Raw genomic sequence first — 18,244 nt, 5'->3', positions numbered from 1 at the left:
CAGAAGGACTTGAAGGGAGGACCTCCAGTGGTTTGTGTCCTGAGGAGAAAAGACTGAACCTCTGTTGCTGCAGAGCGGGCAGCTACCCCCCAAACATATGGACTCTGTTACAGCATTTTGTTTTCTTTGTTGTCTTCCTGTTTTTGCCTTAAGGACTGGTTTTACTTTCTCCTTCTTGTTGCTTTATACCACCATATAATAAACCAACCGAAGATTTAAAGAGACAGTGTTCCTGTTTTCTACCTCCGTGTACCACCAGGTGAGTTGAACTAAAAATATCTGTTTAATGCATCACCGATTAAAAAAATGATCACTGGAATGGATGCTATATGTCAGCGGTCTATATTGCATTGTTTTTCTTTATGCCCATTGAGTTTTATAGTGTATCCATGTGAACAAGCCCTTTCATTGCCATTGGTTTGTGTGCTGTTCATGTATGGTACATTCGGTGTATGTGTAAGGTGGCGAGGTAGCAATGGGCGAAGTACTCATCTCTTACGCCCCGGCACGTTACATGAAGGTGGGGGTCTTGGTTGGGTGTGTGGACTTGTGGTGTGAAGGCACTATGCCCGCACAGTCTGCATATAACTGATGTTGCTGGTTGGCCAGGACCAGATGTTTGATAAAAGGTGGTATTTCCTGATGAAGGGGGCATGAGACCCCAGAAACGCGTTGAATAAAACCACTGTGAATCAACTATACTCTCCTGAAATTCATCTTAGCGGCAGCGCAGAATTTTAACTACAAATCTCCCTTTGAAGACATGATAATACAAGGAGGGAGACCACCAGTTCAAAATAAACTTTTTACTGAACATTAACTTGGGGAGGGTTATATACAGTAGATAGCGGGTACACAACTTTATGAACGTTTCTTTTATAATGCGTAAATAGTGATGGGTGAACCCGTGGATGTCGATTTTGGCGGGTTAGGCCAAACATTTTAAAAAGTTTGGTTCGAGTACCAGAATGGTACCTGAACTCGAACCCAAACCCAGATCTCATTCAAATCATTGGGGGGCCCGAACATCCAGTGTTTCCCACGCTTTCTTCTGTGTAACAGCATGAGAAACACCGTCTCTGATCGGTGGCAAGTTTGTTACCGTCAGTCAGAGCGCTGTGGTTCCCTCGCTGTCACACATATGACAGCGTGTGAGCCAGCAGCTGTGACCGGCGGTAAAAAGGTTATCACCGGTCACAGGCATCAGCTGATGAGAGTACTACTCTCAGCAGCGAGAACAGGAGTTTGATGATGAGAGTATTCATCAGCTGGCGCCTGTGCAATAAATACAATTTAAAAATGGTGTGGGGTCACCTTTTATTTTTGCTAACAAGACCAGGCAAAACCGACAGCTGTGGGCTGCAGCCCTCAGCTGTCAGTTATATCTTGGCTGGTTATCAAATTAGAGGGGTTCCCACGTGTTTTTTTTTTAATTATTTTTAATCTTCACTTTTAATCTACACATCCGTTGACAAAGACATGTGCTGATATGGTAGCGTACGTAGTAGCTGATATTCACACCACAGCTAACTAACAATACACTGCCTAATCACCACACATACAATTTACACTCTTTATTCTGCGTTTCCCGGGCTGTCTGCGGACTGACCTTCCACAGGCACAACACACATGAAGCGCAAACTAAAGGAGTCATTTCTAAGACTATTCTTATAATATAAAGTCCAATAGTAACATTTTTTATAGGATTCATAATAGGATTTATAGTGTATTTTGGAGTTTGTCCCCTTGACTATAGGCAGGCTATTATGTGGCTTCTGGACTTGCACAAATATTACTTCCACTCTTCTTTATTGGTTCAGTAGTTTATAATTACCAATAATAACAAAGATAATAATCCATAAGGAAAACCCTATGTGGTCTGATCCTGCAGTCATACTCGCCTCTATCATAGATGGAAGGAGCGCGACTGCAGGATCAGACAAAGCACGAGTCAACAAGAAGCTCCATAGGTCTGCCTAGACACAAGGCAAGGCTATTTTTAACCAGGACTGTCTGCAAGGTTGGACATACCCTATTAGAAAAAGGATCCACCACTTAAAGGGCTTTTCTAGTTTTGGAATACCCCTCTTCCCCGACGGTAGTTTTGCTTTTAAAAAACAGACTGTGCTTTACTCACTCTCCCCAGGTTCAGCACTGAGTGCCTGCTGCTGCTCTAGGGCCTCTTATCTGCAGAACAGACATCACGCCGAAAATAACAGACACTGGGACACTCAGCCCCGGGCCTGGGGAGGATGAGTAATGCATTTTTTAACAAACTGCAGCAGAAGGACAGGGGCTTTCCAAAACCAGAAAACCCCTTTAAAAAAATGCTGGAGCCTCTTTGTGTTACCTATTGAGGGAGAACCAGAGCCGATTGTCCTGATATATAAAACATTAACGTAGTATACGCTAATCAGAAATGAGCATCTTGCGTGCACAAAGAATTAATCTTGTTTTATTATACCATGGGGGAGAACATATATCTTTGCGATTTTAAATTTTATTTTTGCGCAAATTGTGACATTTTCTTACTGTAAATGCCTACATGAAGATCATCAACGTTTTACCCCATTTATTATAGCATTTTAGTACCTGTGACAAAAATTTAAAATGATGAGAAAACGAGGCATGGTTTTTGCTCTTAAGCAGTATGACATATTCAAGAATACATTTCTACAGAAAAGATGCAAAAAAGTAGCAGATTCTAGATATGTCATAGCTGTCTTAAGTAAACGTATGAATAAACATACCTATTTTTCACCTGCATAAAAGGTTGAAATTTGAGCAAAATGTAACATTAAAGGGATTGTTCCCTACTCAGACAACCCCTACTGAATCCCCATGTCCCCCCACCAGTACAATAATAACACTGATACTCACCTCTCAGGCTGGTGCCATTCTAGCAATGTCAGCACTCGCTCACCTGGGGCTCACATGACATTGTTATGTCACGCAATCCCTGTGGCCAATCAGCGCTGGCTTCACGTTCCCCTCCTACAGACATAATTGACATCTGGAGGAAGTGAGAGCTGCAGCCGCTCGCTTATTTCCCCCAGATGTCTGATTTGTCCGAAGGAGAGGAGAGTGAAGCCAGCGCTGATTGGCCACAGGGATTGCATGATATAATGTCACGTGATCCCTGGGAGAGACAATGCAGACACAGCTGAAGCGGCGCCGACACCGGAGGTAAGTAGAGATCTTATTATTTTACTAGGGCAAACATACAGATTCAGAAGCGGACAACCCCTTTAACATGCGACATTTTCCACATTGCCATTAGAGAGTGCTATGCTTAAAAAGTTGCAGAAACATAATTTGTGCCAAATTTATCATAAAGTTGTGACATTTCATTATTACTTAGTGGCAGAGCTGAGCTGAGAGCACTAAAGATTTGGTGCAATATTAGGACACATTTGATAATTGTCGGCCCTAATGTCCTCTAGGCGAGCAGGCATGCAGAAAGGGGGCAGATGCAAGTTAACCGGTGTATGTAGCATCAGACCAGCTAACATTACACTGCCTTCCATCCACACGCAATGTACACACCCAACGCACTAAGCAATGGAAGAGACGTATTTTCCCTGTTGCTGGTGGCAGAGCATTAGCGGCTGCAGAATAATATGACAAGCAGCCAGCTAAAAATACACTGCCTACCCGAAACAGGTATAGTGATTGGACCCACTGATATTGATTCCATCAGTGACATAATAGTCTCCAAGGATGGGAAAAGAGTATTCATGTAGTTACAAAATATTCCACAAGATGGCGAACTTGGCCTTGCAAAGGCGATTGTCAGACACCACAGTGTGGAGGGCATCTAGCAGCTGTGTGGTCAGATCACAACAGCCAGCTAGCAATGCACTGCCTCACTGGCCGTCTCATCCGCCTAACTGCACAGAGCACTGGAGGAGTCTGGGTATAATCCCATCCAAACAGACGCATCAAGGGAGGACGGATCATATGGGCTGATGGCTGGCGCGCTGCTGATTGATTCTAGAGCGCCACGATGAATGAGGCCTTGGCAGCAAATGAACTGATGATCTGCAAACCTAAAATGTAATATTGTGCCCAGATACTATGGATGCCATGCTACATTAGCCCCAGCCACAGCACAGCTTGTACAGATTAAGTAATACATTGAATAAAAGGAACACTGTCACTTTAAAAAAAAAGGTCTGACATGGCATAGTAATATGCCATTAGTCCTTATAGGTGAGGTTTCGGCTAAGCCCCTTATCTGTCTTTTCTGGGAACGCCAAAGTCAGTTGCATGATGGCTAGATCGCCTATTTTACAGCCAATATATAGATATCATTTACATCTAAAAGTTCAAGAAGTTTGTACACCCATCACATTACCCATCCTGCGCTGATACTTCAGAGCTGCATTCACAGTACGGTCAAGAAACAACTAAGACTGAGTTCACTTCTGTATTGGTGGCTCCTCCATTGCAGATTTCAGCAGATTTACTTGTTGAAGGACATTATTTTTTGCAGTATATTGATGAACAATGCAACAAAAAAAGCCATATTATAGTCAATAGGGTCTGTGTAGTGCGGCTGCTGCTCATCATATGACAGGTTCCCCAGAAATGGCAATTTTGTTATTCTACTGACAATAAAAATTACAAATGTAGATGTGAACAGAGAGTATATCAGATTGATGTATGGACGCGATGAACCGGAATGTTTGTTTTTATTGTGTCACTTTAGGGTCTGTTTCCCCTGTAACTGAGGCTGCAATGGTCGCCCGAGTTACAGTGGAAAAAAAAGGAACAATAAAGGAAAAAAACTATATGGAACATATGTAACATATATGTATATATGCATAAAATAATGTAAAAAAAAGGAAGAAAATATATAATTTTCATACACACATATAATAGAAAAAAATAATAACCTGGAGTAAAAGATTCCACCATTAGTTGGTGTGAAATGGGAACAGTAAAAAAAAAAATATTATTATTATTATACATTTTTATAGCGCTATTTATTCCATGTGAATAAGGGGCAAATATAGACAAATACATTAAACATGAATATATTAAATATAAAGAAAAGCACTAAATGACGGGCGCCCCTGTGTAATGATGGGGCACTGTGTGACACCCCCTTATCTTACCTCCTCTGCACTCACCTGGTTTCTTTTCTTGCCCCTTCTGAAGCTTTTCCCAAGAGTCTTCATGATACTTTCCTAAGAAAACACAAACAACCTGAATGTATCTCATCCCCAACCCGCAGACCCCCTTATAACAAGGCTCCAGGACCCTTACCCACATCACCTGCTCGTCCGTCCTTATTCTGGGGGATGACAGTCTCTCCAGCTTCCACTCCATCCTTCTCCTCGGTGTCTGCAGCCTGTGCCGCTCCCCTGGGGACCATTCTGCTATAAGGCAGAGCCCGGGCGGCGGATGGAGCGGGAATCACCTGTGCTGCTCTCTGATTGGCGGAAGAGTTTGGAGCCTGGAGAGGAAACGTGACGTCACGGGAGGGAATCCCTCTAGTCTGAACGTTCTAGGAGGAGGTGTGAACCGCAGCTTCATTCATGTGATTGGTGGAGCTGCATGACGTCACTGCAAGGGATTCCCTACTGTCAGCGCTGCCGCCGGCGCTGCTCTGTGTCACGGCCGCGGCTACTAGAGCGCCAGTCTGCGGCTGATAACCGACCGGCACCGACAGGCGGCGAAAGGAGCGGGCTCAGGTGCCATAGTTACCCAAACATGCCGGGGGCGACTGGATTACCGCGGGTCCATGAGATCGGCCACATAATAAAGGATATAGGCGACTGCTGATTCCATGTAGTGCTGTGCCCGGTGCTGTATCTGTGTACTAGAGCTATTACTATTTTTATATTATTTATTGTGCATATTATTATTATATGATATCATAATTTATATCTGACTCTCACGGTAATGTTATCATATGTCTAGAAGACAAGCAATAGGTTTTACATTATTATTTATTAGCATTATTATTATTACTATCATTATTATTATTATTAACCCCGTTAAGTCCTGGGCAATGTTCATTTTTGCCTTTTCGCCTTTTTCCTACAATTCTTCCAAGACCCCTGACGTTTCCACCTTTCCCTTCACACGTGACGTCTCCTTTGCGCCGGACGAGTCGTAGTTCTGACCGACGTCGTTCACGTGACCATAAATCGCGCCTAAATACGGGATAAGAAAACGCGGGAAGCCATTTATACGTTGTATTTTCCGTTTTGTCTTTACGCTGCGCGTTGAAAAAAAACAAACATGGCATTAACCCTTTCAGGATTAGACCAATTATTGTTTGGTTTTTTGCTTTCGTTTTTCATTCCCGCCTTTTATAAGTCTTTTTCTTTTTCTGTCCATGGATGGTTGTTAGGGCTCGTCTTCTATGCAGGGCAAGCTGTACATCTTACGGCGCTTTTACACTGGATCTCGGCACTTTTTCATTGGTCCTGTTGGCGCTTATGTCCAACTCCCCCCCTGCAAAACAGGATTCGAATGTAGGCTGTGACGACTATAATGGTGCCGACAAAGCGAGCGTGCGCTCTGCCGTTTATCATTTTCCAGTGTATATGTCTACTGGAGGCGGACACCCAGACACAGTCTACTACATCCGAGTGTCCATCCGAAGATGATGCACTGTAGACCCCATGTTCACTCTGTCGGCACCATTATAGTCTATGCCCCCATCGGCGCATACGCCAAAATCCCGTTTTGCAGGGGGCTTGGACGTAAGCCTCAATGGGCCCAACGAACAGGCAGTGTGAAAGCAGTGTTACTGGCACCATGTCAGAGTGTATATGACTTTTTAGTAGCATTTCATCCCCATTTTTTATGAAAAACAAGATGACCTTTATATATACAGCTCTGGCAAACATTAAGAGACCACCACATCAAAACCTTGTCATGGGCAGCCCAATCTCCAGACCTGAACCCCATTGAAAACCTCTGGAATGTAATCAAGAGCATGATGGATAGTCACAAGCCATCAAACAAAGAACTGCTTAAATGTTTGCGCCAGGAGCAGCGTGAAAGACTGGTGGAAAGCATGCCAAGACGCATGAAAGCTATGATTAAAAATCATGGTTATTCCACAAAATATTGATTTCTGAACTCTTCCTGAGTTAAAGCATCAGTATTGTTGTTTCTAAATGATTATGAACTTGTTTTCTTTAGGGCATGTTCACACTTTGCAGATTTTGCTGCGGATTTTTCCGCAGCGGATTTGGAAAAACCGCATTGAAAAACCGCTGCGGTTTTCGCTGCGGATTTTCCTGCGGTTTCTTCTGCGGATTCCTCTGTGGGTTTTCAACAGCACTTTCCTATTGGTGCATGTTGAAAACCGCTGCGGAATCCGCAGAAAGAAGTGACATGCTCCTTCTTTTTTTCCACAGCAATTCCGCACGGTTTTTAAAGGGATTTTCTGCAAAGTGGGAACAGCGGATTTTGTTTTCCATAGGGTAACATTGTACTGTACCCTGCATGGAAAACTGCTGCGGATCCGCAGCATCAAATCCGCAGCGGATCCGCAGCAAAAAACGCAAAGTGTGAACATAGCCTTCCACTATTTGAGGTCTGAAAGCACTGTTTTGTCTTGTTTTGTTTTTTTCATTTTGACCACTAAATACAAAATGTATTGCTTGGAAATTCAGAGACATTTTGTTTTCTTTGCATTATTTGAGGTCTTAAAGCACTGGTTGTTCAAGTTTTTTTTTACCTTTTCTCCTGTTCAGAAAAAAAAATACAAGATTTATTGCCTGGAAATTCAGAAACATGTTGTCAGAAGGTTATAGAATAAAAGAAACAATTTACATTTTACTCAAAAATATACCTATAAAGAGAAAAATCAGACAAACTGAACATTTTGCAGTAGTCTCTTAATTTTTGCCAGAGCTGTATATATAGTTACAGATAAATATATATTTTTTTTTTTACTTTTTATAAACCTATTCTAGACATTTTTCATAAGACTTTGGTCAGGACATCCCGATTATCTGTTACATTTTGAAGAATTCATGTCCAAATTGGATCCACTGCATAATTGGTACAAACGGAAGCAGAGGGGCTTCGTTGGTTATTGTGGGGTCTGTCTGGGATTCGTTATGCAGCATGGGGAACATAAGAATGGACACATAGTGGGACCACACAGACCCCACAATTATCCATGGGGCCTCTCTGCTTTTTTGGGATCAGTAACGTAAGAGATCCATTCTTGACATTAATTCAACTTGTCTGTTCCCCAAAACAGAATGTCCTAAAGCAAGTGTGACTGTAGGCTCGTTGCATAAGAAAAGAAGGAGGGCACTCACCAATCTGTAGCTTGACTTGACTTTATTAAATGTCCATTAAAACGTCATGGCTGGGAGAGTAAACAAGGAGCTCATGTGAGCAGTATGAAGATGGCGGCCGTTTCGCGCTCTCACTGCACTTCCACGGGTCTGTACTTTGGTTTTAATGGACATTTAATAAAGTCAAGTCAAGCTACAGATCGTTGAGTGCCCTCTTTCTTTTCTTATGCAACTAGTTTATCTTCATGTGGTTTTCCGGAGGAGCACCCGGCAGCTTGAGGTGGAATTTGGACTACTTTCCTGCATGGAAGCACTAGATGTGCACAGAGGCTGGAGGTCTTTACGTAGAAGGTAGTGCCATCCCTCTTTTTTTTCTTTTTTGTGCAAGTGTGACTGTAGCCTTATTGTAAATGTTGCAATCTCCTATGAAGCCTTGAATGCCCTGACTACCCATTGGCACCGTGAGGTCGGTCTCCTGGGAATGATTAGTGAGGGGGTAACAGAGGGGGCTCACCCCCTGTATCTAACCATTGACATTCTGTGGTCACAAAGGACTGCAGTATCTAAGGTGTAACACTATAATGATTGGCGCCAGCTCCAATCGCTGCAGTTACAGGAGGGGGCTGGCTGTAAAATATCTATAAACCCATATAATATAAATTCCAGTATATGACATGGGGTCTAAGGGGTATCGTTTCTCCTTATGGAGAGTGACATACCATCTCTGGCTTGTCAAGGTAAGGAGGCTTATTTGCCGTACAATGCTCCTCTGGGAAATTAAATCTGCAAATTGCCGCTTCTGAGAAAAAGAGGACTTAACTCTATAGCGCCACCTGTTGGAAGTAGCGAACCTACAAGTCACAATCAACCCTCTAACGAGTCGTGCAATATGGCTTAGGATAAAAGCCAAATCAGTATCTCAATAAGGAGAAAACGTTACCCCTTAGACCCCAGTCCAGAGCCTCTCACCTAGCCAAATCAGTTCTCATGCTTCGCACTGACGAGGGCCAACAGCCCGAAACACTGTGTCTGCGAATTGAGATACTGATTTGGCTTTTATCCTAAGTCATATTGCACGACTCGTTAGAGGGTTGATTGTGACTTGTAGGATCGGTACTGCCAACAGGTGGCGCTATAGAGTTAAGTCCTCTTTTTCTCAGAAGAGGCAATTTGCACAGTATATGACATGAAAGAGTCCAAAGGAAGGTCCAAAACTAATATTTTATAAAAGAGGGTTTATGTGAAGTGGGAGCGGAACATACAACACTGAAAGCTGAAATGTAAATAGGGCTACAAACATGTATACAGCCCCAGTATGATATAAAGGCCACATGCCGCAATTTCTCCAATCCACAAAATATCTGCACTAAGTATGTTACAATTCATGTAAATAGTGATTTCAATTTAATGCAAAGAATGCAATCTGCAGGAAATCATGTAAGTAAGGCTTCTTTCACACTAGCGTCGGGCTCGGTCCGTCGCTGTGCGTTGGGCCGACGTTCCCGACGCTAGCGTTGTCTCCGCCGCACAACGGGGGCAGCGGATGCATTTTTCCAGCGCATCCGCTGCCCCATTGTGAGGTGCGGGGAAGCGCAGGGAGGTGGGGGCGGAGTTCCGGCCGCGCATGCGCGGTCGGAAAAAGCGGACCGTCGTGAGCAAAAAACGTTACATGTAGCGTTTTTTGCTCCCGACGGTCCGCCACTGCACGACGCATCCGTCGCACGACGGGTGCGACGTGTGGCAATCCGTCACAATGCGTCGCTTAATGTTAATCAATGGCGAAAAAACGCATCCTGCAAACACTTTTGCAGGATGCGTTTTTTCGGCAAAACGACGCATTGTGACGGAATGCAGTTAACACTAGTGTGAAAGTAGCCTTACACGTTGATGTTTCTGCAAAGTAGCTGCAGATTTCCTGTGGTTGGGTTCTGTTCACACAGGAGTCATAGAGCCATTCTGTCAGGTTTCTCCAGTCTTCAGTGGGCAGAACAGTGAAGTCTACTGTACGCGAAAACATGTAGACACGTTGTAAGTCAATTGGGATCTGTTATGTATTGGGTGTTTCCTTTATCCCCTTGGCCTTCAGGCATATTTTGTATTTACAAACCATACTAGGTTTTACAGCCATACTTAGCTGTACGAGGTCATGTTTTTTGGCGCTACGAGTTGTGTTACATAGTAGTACCATTCAATTTACTATATAATGTATTGAAAATGAAAAAAATATTTTTTTGCTGGGTGTGTTGGATTTTTTGTATGGTAAATATGACTATAATATCAATCCATTAACCCCTACACGCACCCTGAAGTGGTCGTGCGCCACAGTCAGGGTGCAGCCGGAATCTGCCTACAACAGCAGCGACTAGAGCTAGTTCCGATCATGGCTGTTAATTCACTTATGTTTCAGTGTCAATCACAGACACAGTTGCAGTATATAGTACAAGCCATCATACAATTGCACGTTTAAGGGGAATATATCATGTAACCTGCAGATATTGTAAAACTGTAACCTGCAGATATTGCTGTGACGGCGTCCCCAGCACTGACTGACAGCCATCCCAGCATTAAAGCCGGCTGTCAGTCAGTACCAGGAGCGTGGTTACAGCTGCCGCTCTCTATACACAGAGCAGAGACTGAAATCCGAACGCTATAGGGAGGAATAAAGTTAATTTCCTCCTGGCAGTGCGGATGTCGGGCAGGTTCAGAACCCTATTAACCTGCAGATTAACTCTATATCTGCAGGTTAATAACATTTTTTATATGATGGGTCCTCTAGGAGAGCAAAAATGAAAAAGAAAAAAAAAAGTCATATTTAGTATTGTCACGTCTGGTGAATGAAAACATCAAATTACTTAACACATATGATAAGTGTTCTAAAAAAATACATATAAATTGAAACACCAGAATTGCTGTTTTTTCGCAACGTCTAAAAAATGTGATCAAAGCATAGAATGTATCAAAATGTATGGTACCAACAAAAAATACACAGAGAAAATGAATTGAAAAATGTTTTAAAAATTATCAAATTTTAAATCACCCCACTGTTCCCAAGTAAAAAAAAAAACATAGAGGGCATTGAGTCCTTAAAGGGGTTGTCCAGGCTTGGGCTATGTGACTGCAGACTTGTGAATCCTCGCAGATTCTCCCTGGTGCCAGAGAAGCGGGCGTGTGACTGCAAGTCTATGATTTGTATACATGCGGTCACATGCCGACTAGATCTGCGCAGCCTCGCTCAATGCACATACATGGAGTGAGGCTGGCCATGTCTAGTTGGAATGTGACCGGGCGTATGCTAATCACATGCCTGCAGTCACATGACCGCTCCTGGAGCATCTGCATAGTGCGCGGTGCGAGGATTCACAAGTCTGCAGTCACATAGCCCAAGCCTGGACAACCCCTTTAAATGCCCGTACCATGAAAACATAAAATGTAAGCCGTGTAAAAGAAACAGAAATGTAACAAGTAGAATTGTTCTTCAACTCCCTAAAGAAAAAGTGATGAAAGACGATCAGAACGTCACACGTCACCCAGAATGTTAATACAGGGAAAAAAATGACAAGAAAAAAAACCCAAGCGTCCTCACAGCGCCACCGAGAAAAAAAATAATCGAAAAGTTACAGGTCTCAGAAAATGGCAACATCATTATTTTTGTTGAATCCTTTTAAAGAAGCAAACAGTGAAATCTGCGGCAGCAAAATCTAAAAAACACGACAAACGGTGTTAAAAAAGTTTTTTTGTGGATCCGGACGTCACAAAATAAAAGCAATAGAGAAAATGAAGAATTTTTTTTTTTCTTATAAAAGCACTGAAAAAAACATCATCCAGCTTCTGGGGACATATTGCAAAGTGTTAAAAATTAAAAAAAAGCAGAAATAAGAGACTCATTTGTGCATAAAGGTGTAAAGACTAAAACACACATATATTAATGTCAGGACATAACCGCATGTATTGTTGCTAGGCAACTTGTGCGCACTGTGGTACTTCTTCCACTTTTGCATCCAATCTTCTTAGTTACCATGGACACGAAGTCAGCGCCAACTTCCCCGTCTGGTCACCATGACTACTCTGCAGTCACGTGGGCCGTTGAACTGTCAGGCGCCAACTGCCGGGTAGTGTTTGGTTGCGGTGGCGGCAAAGAAGCGCGCGCGAGGGCTGTGAGGAGGGGAGGGGGCGGAGTCTAACCTGCTGTGCGGCGGGGTCACGTGGTGCGGCCGTCTCGTCTTGTGTTGTTGTGTTTGTTCTGCGCGCATTTCCTCCTGTCAGACATGAGGCAGGAGTCGTGATATATCGTCTTATTTAAAATGATGTGAAGACTGACAGGAATCTTTCTGTCGTGACAGAAATTGTGCAGCTGGAAGAGTTTAATAAAGTTATGTCATTTAGAATACCTGAGGGCCAATTGAAAATAATAATATACTGTGGAAAATATCAGTCCTAAAATGGCCGATTATTATTTCAGCAGATATATTTTTTTTATAACTTGACAATGGCACTTGCCTCTGTTAATAAATCAGTTTTAAGAGAAGACGGTGCAGTACTATGTGTCGTGAGTCAGGGCGTCTGCCGCCATGTTTTTGCAGCCCCTTTTATAGAAGGCAGTTAGTTTCCGCTTCCTCCGCTGGTAAATCTGCATCTGGCGGGTTAGATTTTTGTTGCAGAATTGCTGTAAAACCCAAGTAAAAGGGATAAACCGTGTGTGCCAATCAGCAAATGTAAGGATATAATGGGGGGTGTCTCATATATTTCCTTGCAGAACTGCAAAACATTTTCACCTTCCAGGGTGGAAGTGGCGGCAAATCCACCTGTGATATAATCTGTGGCACATGACCACATCCACAGCAGAGGATTTTTCCACTATGATTGTACTTACCCAAAGGATAAATCCTCATTTGCACAAAATCCACATCCTTTCTGGCAAAATGGCCGCATTCAGATCAGTAGAGCTGATTTTCTGTCATAGATGTCCTTCAACACTAAGGGCGACATGTGAAATCTTGTGTGTCCTCCCCATGTTTGCCCAGGTGTGATCTTAAGGAACTCTGCTTTCTGCACACACTCCAAAAACATGCCAAAATATTATAACCCTTCTTAACCCTTTCCTACTCCTTATAGTGCTATTACAGCGCAGGGAAGCTGCAAGCCCAAGAGCTGCGCCCACGTCAGAAGCCAAGGGACAGCAGCAATCGGTGCTAGCTCAGATCGCTGCTGTTTAACCCCTTAGATGTCACTGTCAATCATTAAGAGCGACATTGGAGGGGTTCGATTATTGGGGGAATCCCTTTTGTCCCCCATGGCTTCCACCCACTATATGGCTCACATGGGAATAATCTGTCCATTCCCTGAAGGTGGGAAAAAAGAAACAGCAGAGAACGTCAGTATTACGCTGTCTCCATAACTCCTATATAAGTGATGGGGAGTCAGGTACGGACTGGGGATGAAATTCAGCCCTGGCATTTGAAATCACGCAGGCCCATGTTGTCCCCGTCCCCAAGAACCAGATGGGGATATACTACTAATATTACCCTGGATGGAGGAAAGCAAGATTTACTACAAGACCAATATTTCTAAAGATACCCGTTGCTGCTGGGTTAAGTGACGGAGTCAGCGACTTTGTGCTCCGTCACAACTCTTAACGGTATGGATGTCTTGACAACACCGATTCTGTTAACAACACAGCAAACAAGGCAGCCCACGACCAGACAGGCCCATCTGGCATTTGCCAGATGGCCAGTCCGGCCCTGTGGGGAGTTATGGTAAAAGCAAACTTCGCCTTTTCTATAATATGGGAATTTGACACTAGTCTTGCTATCGAGTAGTGCTATGCTATGAAACGACAGAAGTCATGTAGTATTGCAGTGTGACCCACCATCGTATGTACAACATTGGCTCTAATTTGTCCAACGTAACCAATTTGGTCCTTTTAAGACCTCTTGTCCAGACCAAATGTCATGCCTCACTGAACAAGAAAAAAGCAGAGCAGCAATGTGTAGCCGGCTTGATAAAGGCTCTTGAGAGCCTAAACCTTGCCACACCATATGGACCTGATAAAGTCCTCTTTATACTTTATTTAATTCTTGCAGTGCTGCTTCCCATTTTTTTGTCTCTAGATATTTGGCAAGTATACGGATTGTTTGATGGGAGGCCTGTGCACCCGCTTATTTGGAAAGTGTGCTGTTCCATTCTTTCTTAGGCCAGTCTCACTCGTCCATATAATTCCGGTACCGAAAAAAATCGGTACCGGAGTTATCCGTGTCCGTGGGTCCGTGAGCTCACGTAGGCCATCTGTGTGGCACACGTGCGGCAGCCGTGTGCCGCCTGGGTACCACACGGACCGTGTAGGAGAGACAGCGCTAAAGTTTAGCGCTGTCCCCTGCATCGTGCTGAAGCCGCGATTCATATCTTCTGTGCAGCAGCGTTTGCTGTAAAGAAGATATGAATAATCCATTTTTTTAGTGGTATTTCGTGTTTAAAATAAAGCTCCATGTCCCCGCCCCCTGGGGCTCCCTCGCAGTGTCCTGTCCTGGCCGCAGCTTCTCCTGTATGCGGTCATGTGGGGCCGCTCATTTACAGTAATGAATATGCGGCTCCACCCCTATGGGAGGGTGAGTATTTTCAGAACAGCGGGGGGGCGCACAGGGGGGTGGGGACATGGAGCTTTATTTTAAACACAAAATACCACTAAAAAAATGGATTATTCATATCTTCTTTACAGCAAACGCTGCTGCACAGAAGATATGAATCGCGGCTTCAGCACCATGTGGGGGGGACAGCGCTTACTGGAGCGCTGTCTCCTGCACGGCACACGGAAAACGTCCATGTGTGGTACGTGTTTTACACAGACCCATTGACTTTAATGGGTCCGTGTATACGTGCGCTCCCACGAACACTGACATGTCTCCGTGTTTGGCACACGGAGACACGGTCCGCAAAAAATCAATGACATCTGCACAGATGCATTGATTTTAATGTGTCTACGTGTGTCAGTGGCTCCGGTACGGGAGGAAACTGTCACCGCACGTACCGGAGCCACTGACGTGTGAAACCGGCCGTAAATAGATAGATGGATGGATGGATTGATAGAAAGATGGAGAAGTGAATAGATAGATAATAGACAGATATAGATAATATATTGATAGATAATATAGTTAGATAGATAGATAACTAGTTAATATAACTTGATAAATAGATAAATATTAGATATATAGACGGACATCTATCTATCTATCACAGTTTTTCTATCAACTGATTAATCTGGATGTATTTTTAAGCTTACATATATCCACAAGAGGGCAGCAGTTGTATTTCCACAACAGACAGAACAGTACAATGCTGTAAGCAGTGATGTATAGGTCTCAATGCTGATAACAATCTCAATTCATAATTTATGGAAAGTGTTGTTTTTTTTAACCTCTTAAACAGTATATCGGGTGAGAGTGTGCAGAATACTGAAAGAAGCCGGATCTTTTCCATACACATTAGTTTCCAGCTGTGTCATGCAGCTGACACCCGCCTACAACCACTTGGTTTAGAGACAACTTTGCAGTGGTTTAACCCCTTAGCTAACATGGTCAATAGCGCCCACAATATCTAGAAATTGTTTTCAGACTGTGTTTTATGATGTTCACTTTAAAAAAATAATAAATGGCGTGATTTTATTTTGCTTACCAAAACTACAATACCAAATTTTGGTAATATTCATGTTTTGCAACTTTTAACTCCTTCACTCCATGGCGATTGTTCAATTTTGCCCTTTCATTTGTTTTTTTTTTGCCTTCATCGAAAAGCCATAACTGTTTAATTTTTCTTTCAACATAGCCATATAAAGGCTGGGTATTTTTGGCTGCACAGTTTTGAATTGCACCATTCAGTTTGTCAATTGCAATGTACTGATAAAGGGAGAAAAATCCAAGAGGAATGAAATGCAATTCTTCCTTTTGCATAAAAAGGTTAATAAATAACAGATGAAAAAAAATAACATTTGATTTATTTTTGCCTCATACATGCCATATATTATACATATTTATATACACACATTATATGAGCAAAAACTTTTGGCAGGTATGTAAAAATGCTACAAATTAAAAATGCTTTTAGAAATATATATATATATATATATATATATATATATATATATATATATTAATACTTTATTTTTTTATCAACAAAATGAAAAGTGAATGAACAAATGAGAAATCAGTATTTGGTGAAATGGCGTTCCTTCCCTTACGAGCCCTGCCTGTACTCAGGCCGGTTTCACACGTCAGTGGCTCCGGTACGTGAGGTGACAGTTTCCTCCCGTACCGGAGACACTGACACACGTAGACCCATAAAAATCAATGCATCTGTTCAGATGTCATTGATTTTGTGCGGACCGTGTGCGGACCGTGTCTCCGTGTGCCAAACACGGAGACATGTCAGTGTTCGGCCGGTTTCACACGTCAGTGGCTCCGGTACGTGAGGTGACAGTTTCCTCCCGTACCGGAGACACTGACACACGTAGACCCATAAAAATCAATGCATCTGTTCAGATGTCATTGATTTTGTGCGGACCGTGTGCGGACCGTGTCTCCGTGTGCCAAACACGGAGACATGTCAGTGTTCGTGGGAGCGCACGGATTACACGGACCCAATAGAGTCAATGGGTCCGTGTAAAACACGCACCTCACACGGACATTCTCCGTCTGGGGTCCGTGTGGCGTGCCGGAGACAGCGCTACAGTAAGCGCTGTCCCCCCCACATGGTGCTGAAGCCGCCATTCATATCTTCCCTGTAGCACCGTTTGCTACAGAGAAAATATGAATGATAGTGTTTAAAATAAAGATCCATGTGTCCGCCGCCCCCCCACCCCCTGTGCGCCCCCCCCGCTGGTCAGAAAATACTTATCCGGGTCCCCCGTCGGCTGTCGCTCCTTCCTGGTCTGGCCGCGCCTCCTACTGTATGCGGCCGATTACACTCATGAATATGTGGCTCCACCTCCAATAGGGGCGGAGCCGCCTATTCATGAGTGTAAATGAGCGGCCCCACGTGACCGCATACAGTAAGCCGCGGCCAGACCAGGAAGGAGCGACTGCCGACGGGGGATCCGGGTGAGTATTTTCTGACCAGCGGGGGGGGCGCACAGGGGGTGGGGGGGCGGCGGACACATGGATCTTTATTTTAAACACTATTCTTCATATTTTCCCTGCAGCAAATGTTGCTGCAGGGATGATATGAATCGCAGCTTCAGCACCATGCAGAGTGGGTACCACACGCTCCGTGTGGTACCCACTCGCCATACGGGCGGCACACGTGTGCCGCAGGTATGGCCTCCGTGAGTTCCCAGGCACACGGACACGGATAACTCCGGTACCGATTTATTCTGGTACCGGAATTATCTGGACGTGTGGGTCAGCCCTTCGTGGGAGCGCACGTTTTACACGGACCCAATAGAGTCAATGGGTCCGCGTAAAACACGCACCTCACACGGACATTCTCCGTCTGGGGTCCGTGTGGCGTGCCGGAGACAGCGCTACAGTAAGCGCTGTCCCCCCCACATGGTGCTGAAGCCGCGATTCATATCTTCCCTGTAGCAGCGTTTGCTATAGAGAAAATATGAATGATAGTGTTTAAAATAAAGATCCATGTGTCCGCCGCCCTCCCACCCCCTGTGCGCCCCCCCCGCTGGTCAGCAAATACTCACCCGGATCCCCCGTCGGCAGTCGCTCCTTCCTGGTCTGGCCGCGGCTTCTCTACTGTATGCGGCCGATTACACTCATGAATATGTGGCTCCACCTCCAATAGGGGCGGAGCCGCCTATTCATGAGTGTAAATGAGCGGCCCCACGTGACCGCATACAGTAAGCCGCGGCCAGACCAGGAAGGAGCGACTGCCGACGGGGGATCCGGGTGAGTATTTTCTGACCAGCGGGGGGGGCGCACAGGGGGTGGGGGGGCGGCGGACACATGGATCTTTATTTTAAACACTATTCT

General features: G+C 44.2%; 1 protein-coding gene across 1 annotated transcript in view; it reads right to left on the bottom strand.

Moving 5' to 3' along the window:
- CDC20B (cell division cycle 20B) overlaps positions 1 to 5,441 on the bottom strand; it is a 76,556-nt gene extending 71,115 nt beyond the window's left edge. The window contains 2 exon segments of the mRNA XM_077285098.1: positions 5,136 to 5,192; positions 5,276 to 5,441. Of these exon segments, the coding sequence (XP_077141213.1) occupies positions 5,136 to 5,192; positions 5,276 to 5,380 (162 nt within the window). The 5' untranslated portion in view covers positions 5,381 to 5,441.
- Positions 5,442 to 18,244: the final 12,803 nt, after the last annotated feature.

This window comes from Ranitomeya variabilis, chromosome 1 (genome assembly GCF_051348905.1).
Source record: "Ranitomeya variabilis isolate aRanVar5 chromosome 1, aRanVar5.hap1, whole genome shotgun sequence".
Taxonomy (NCBI): Eukaryota; Metazoa; Chordata; class Amphibia; order Anura; family Dendrobatidae; genus Ranitomeya; species Ranitomeya variabilis.
Note: the sequence above shows the minus strand (reverse complement) of the source record. Positions and strands in the feature narration are given on the sequence as shown.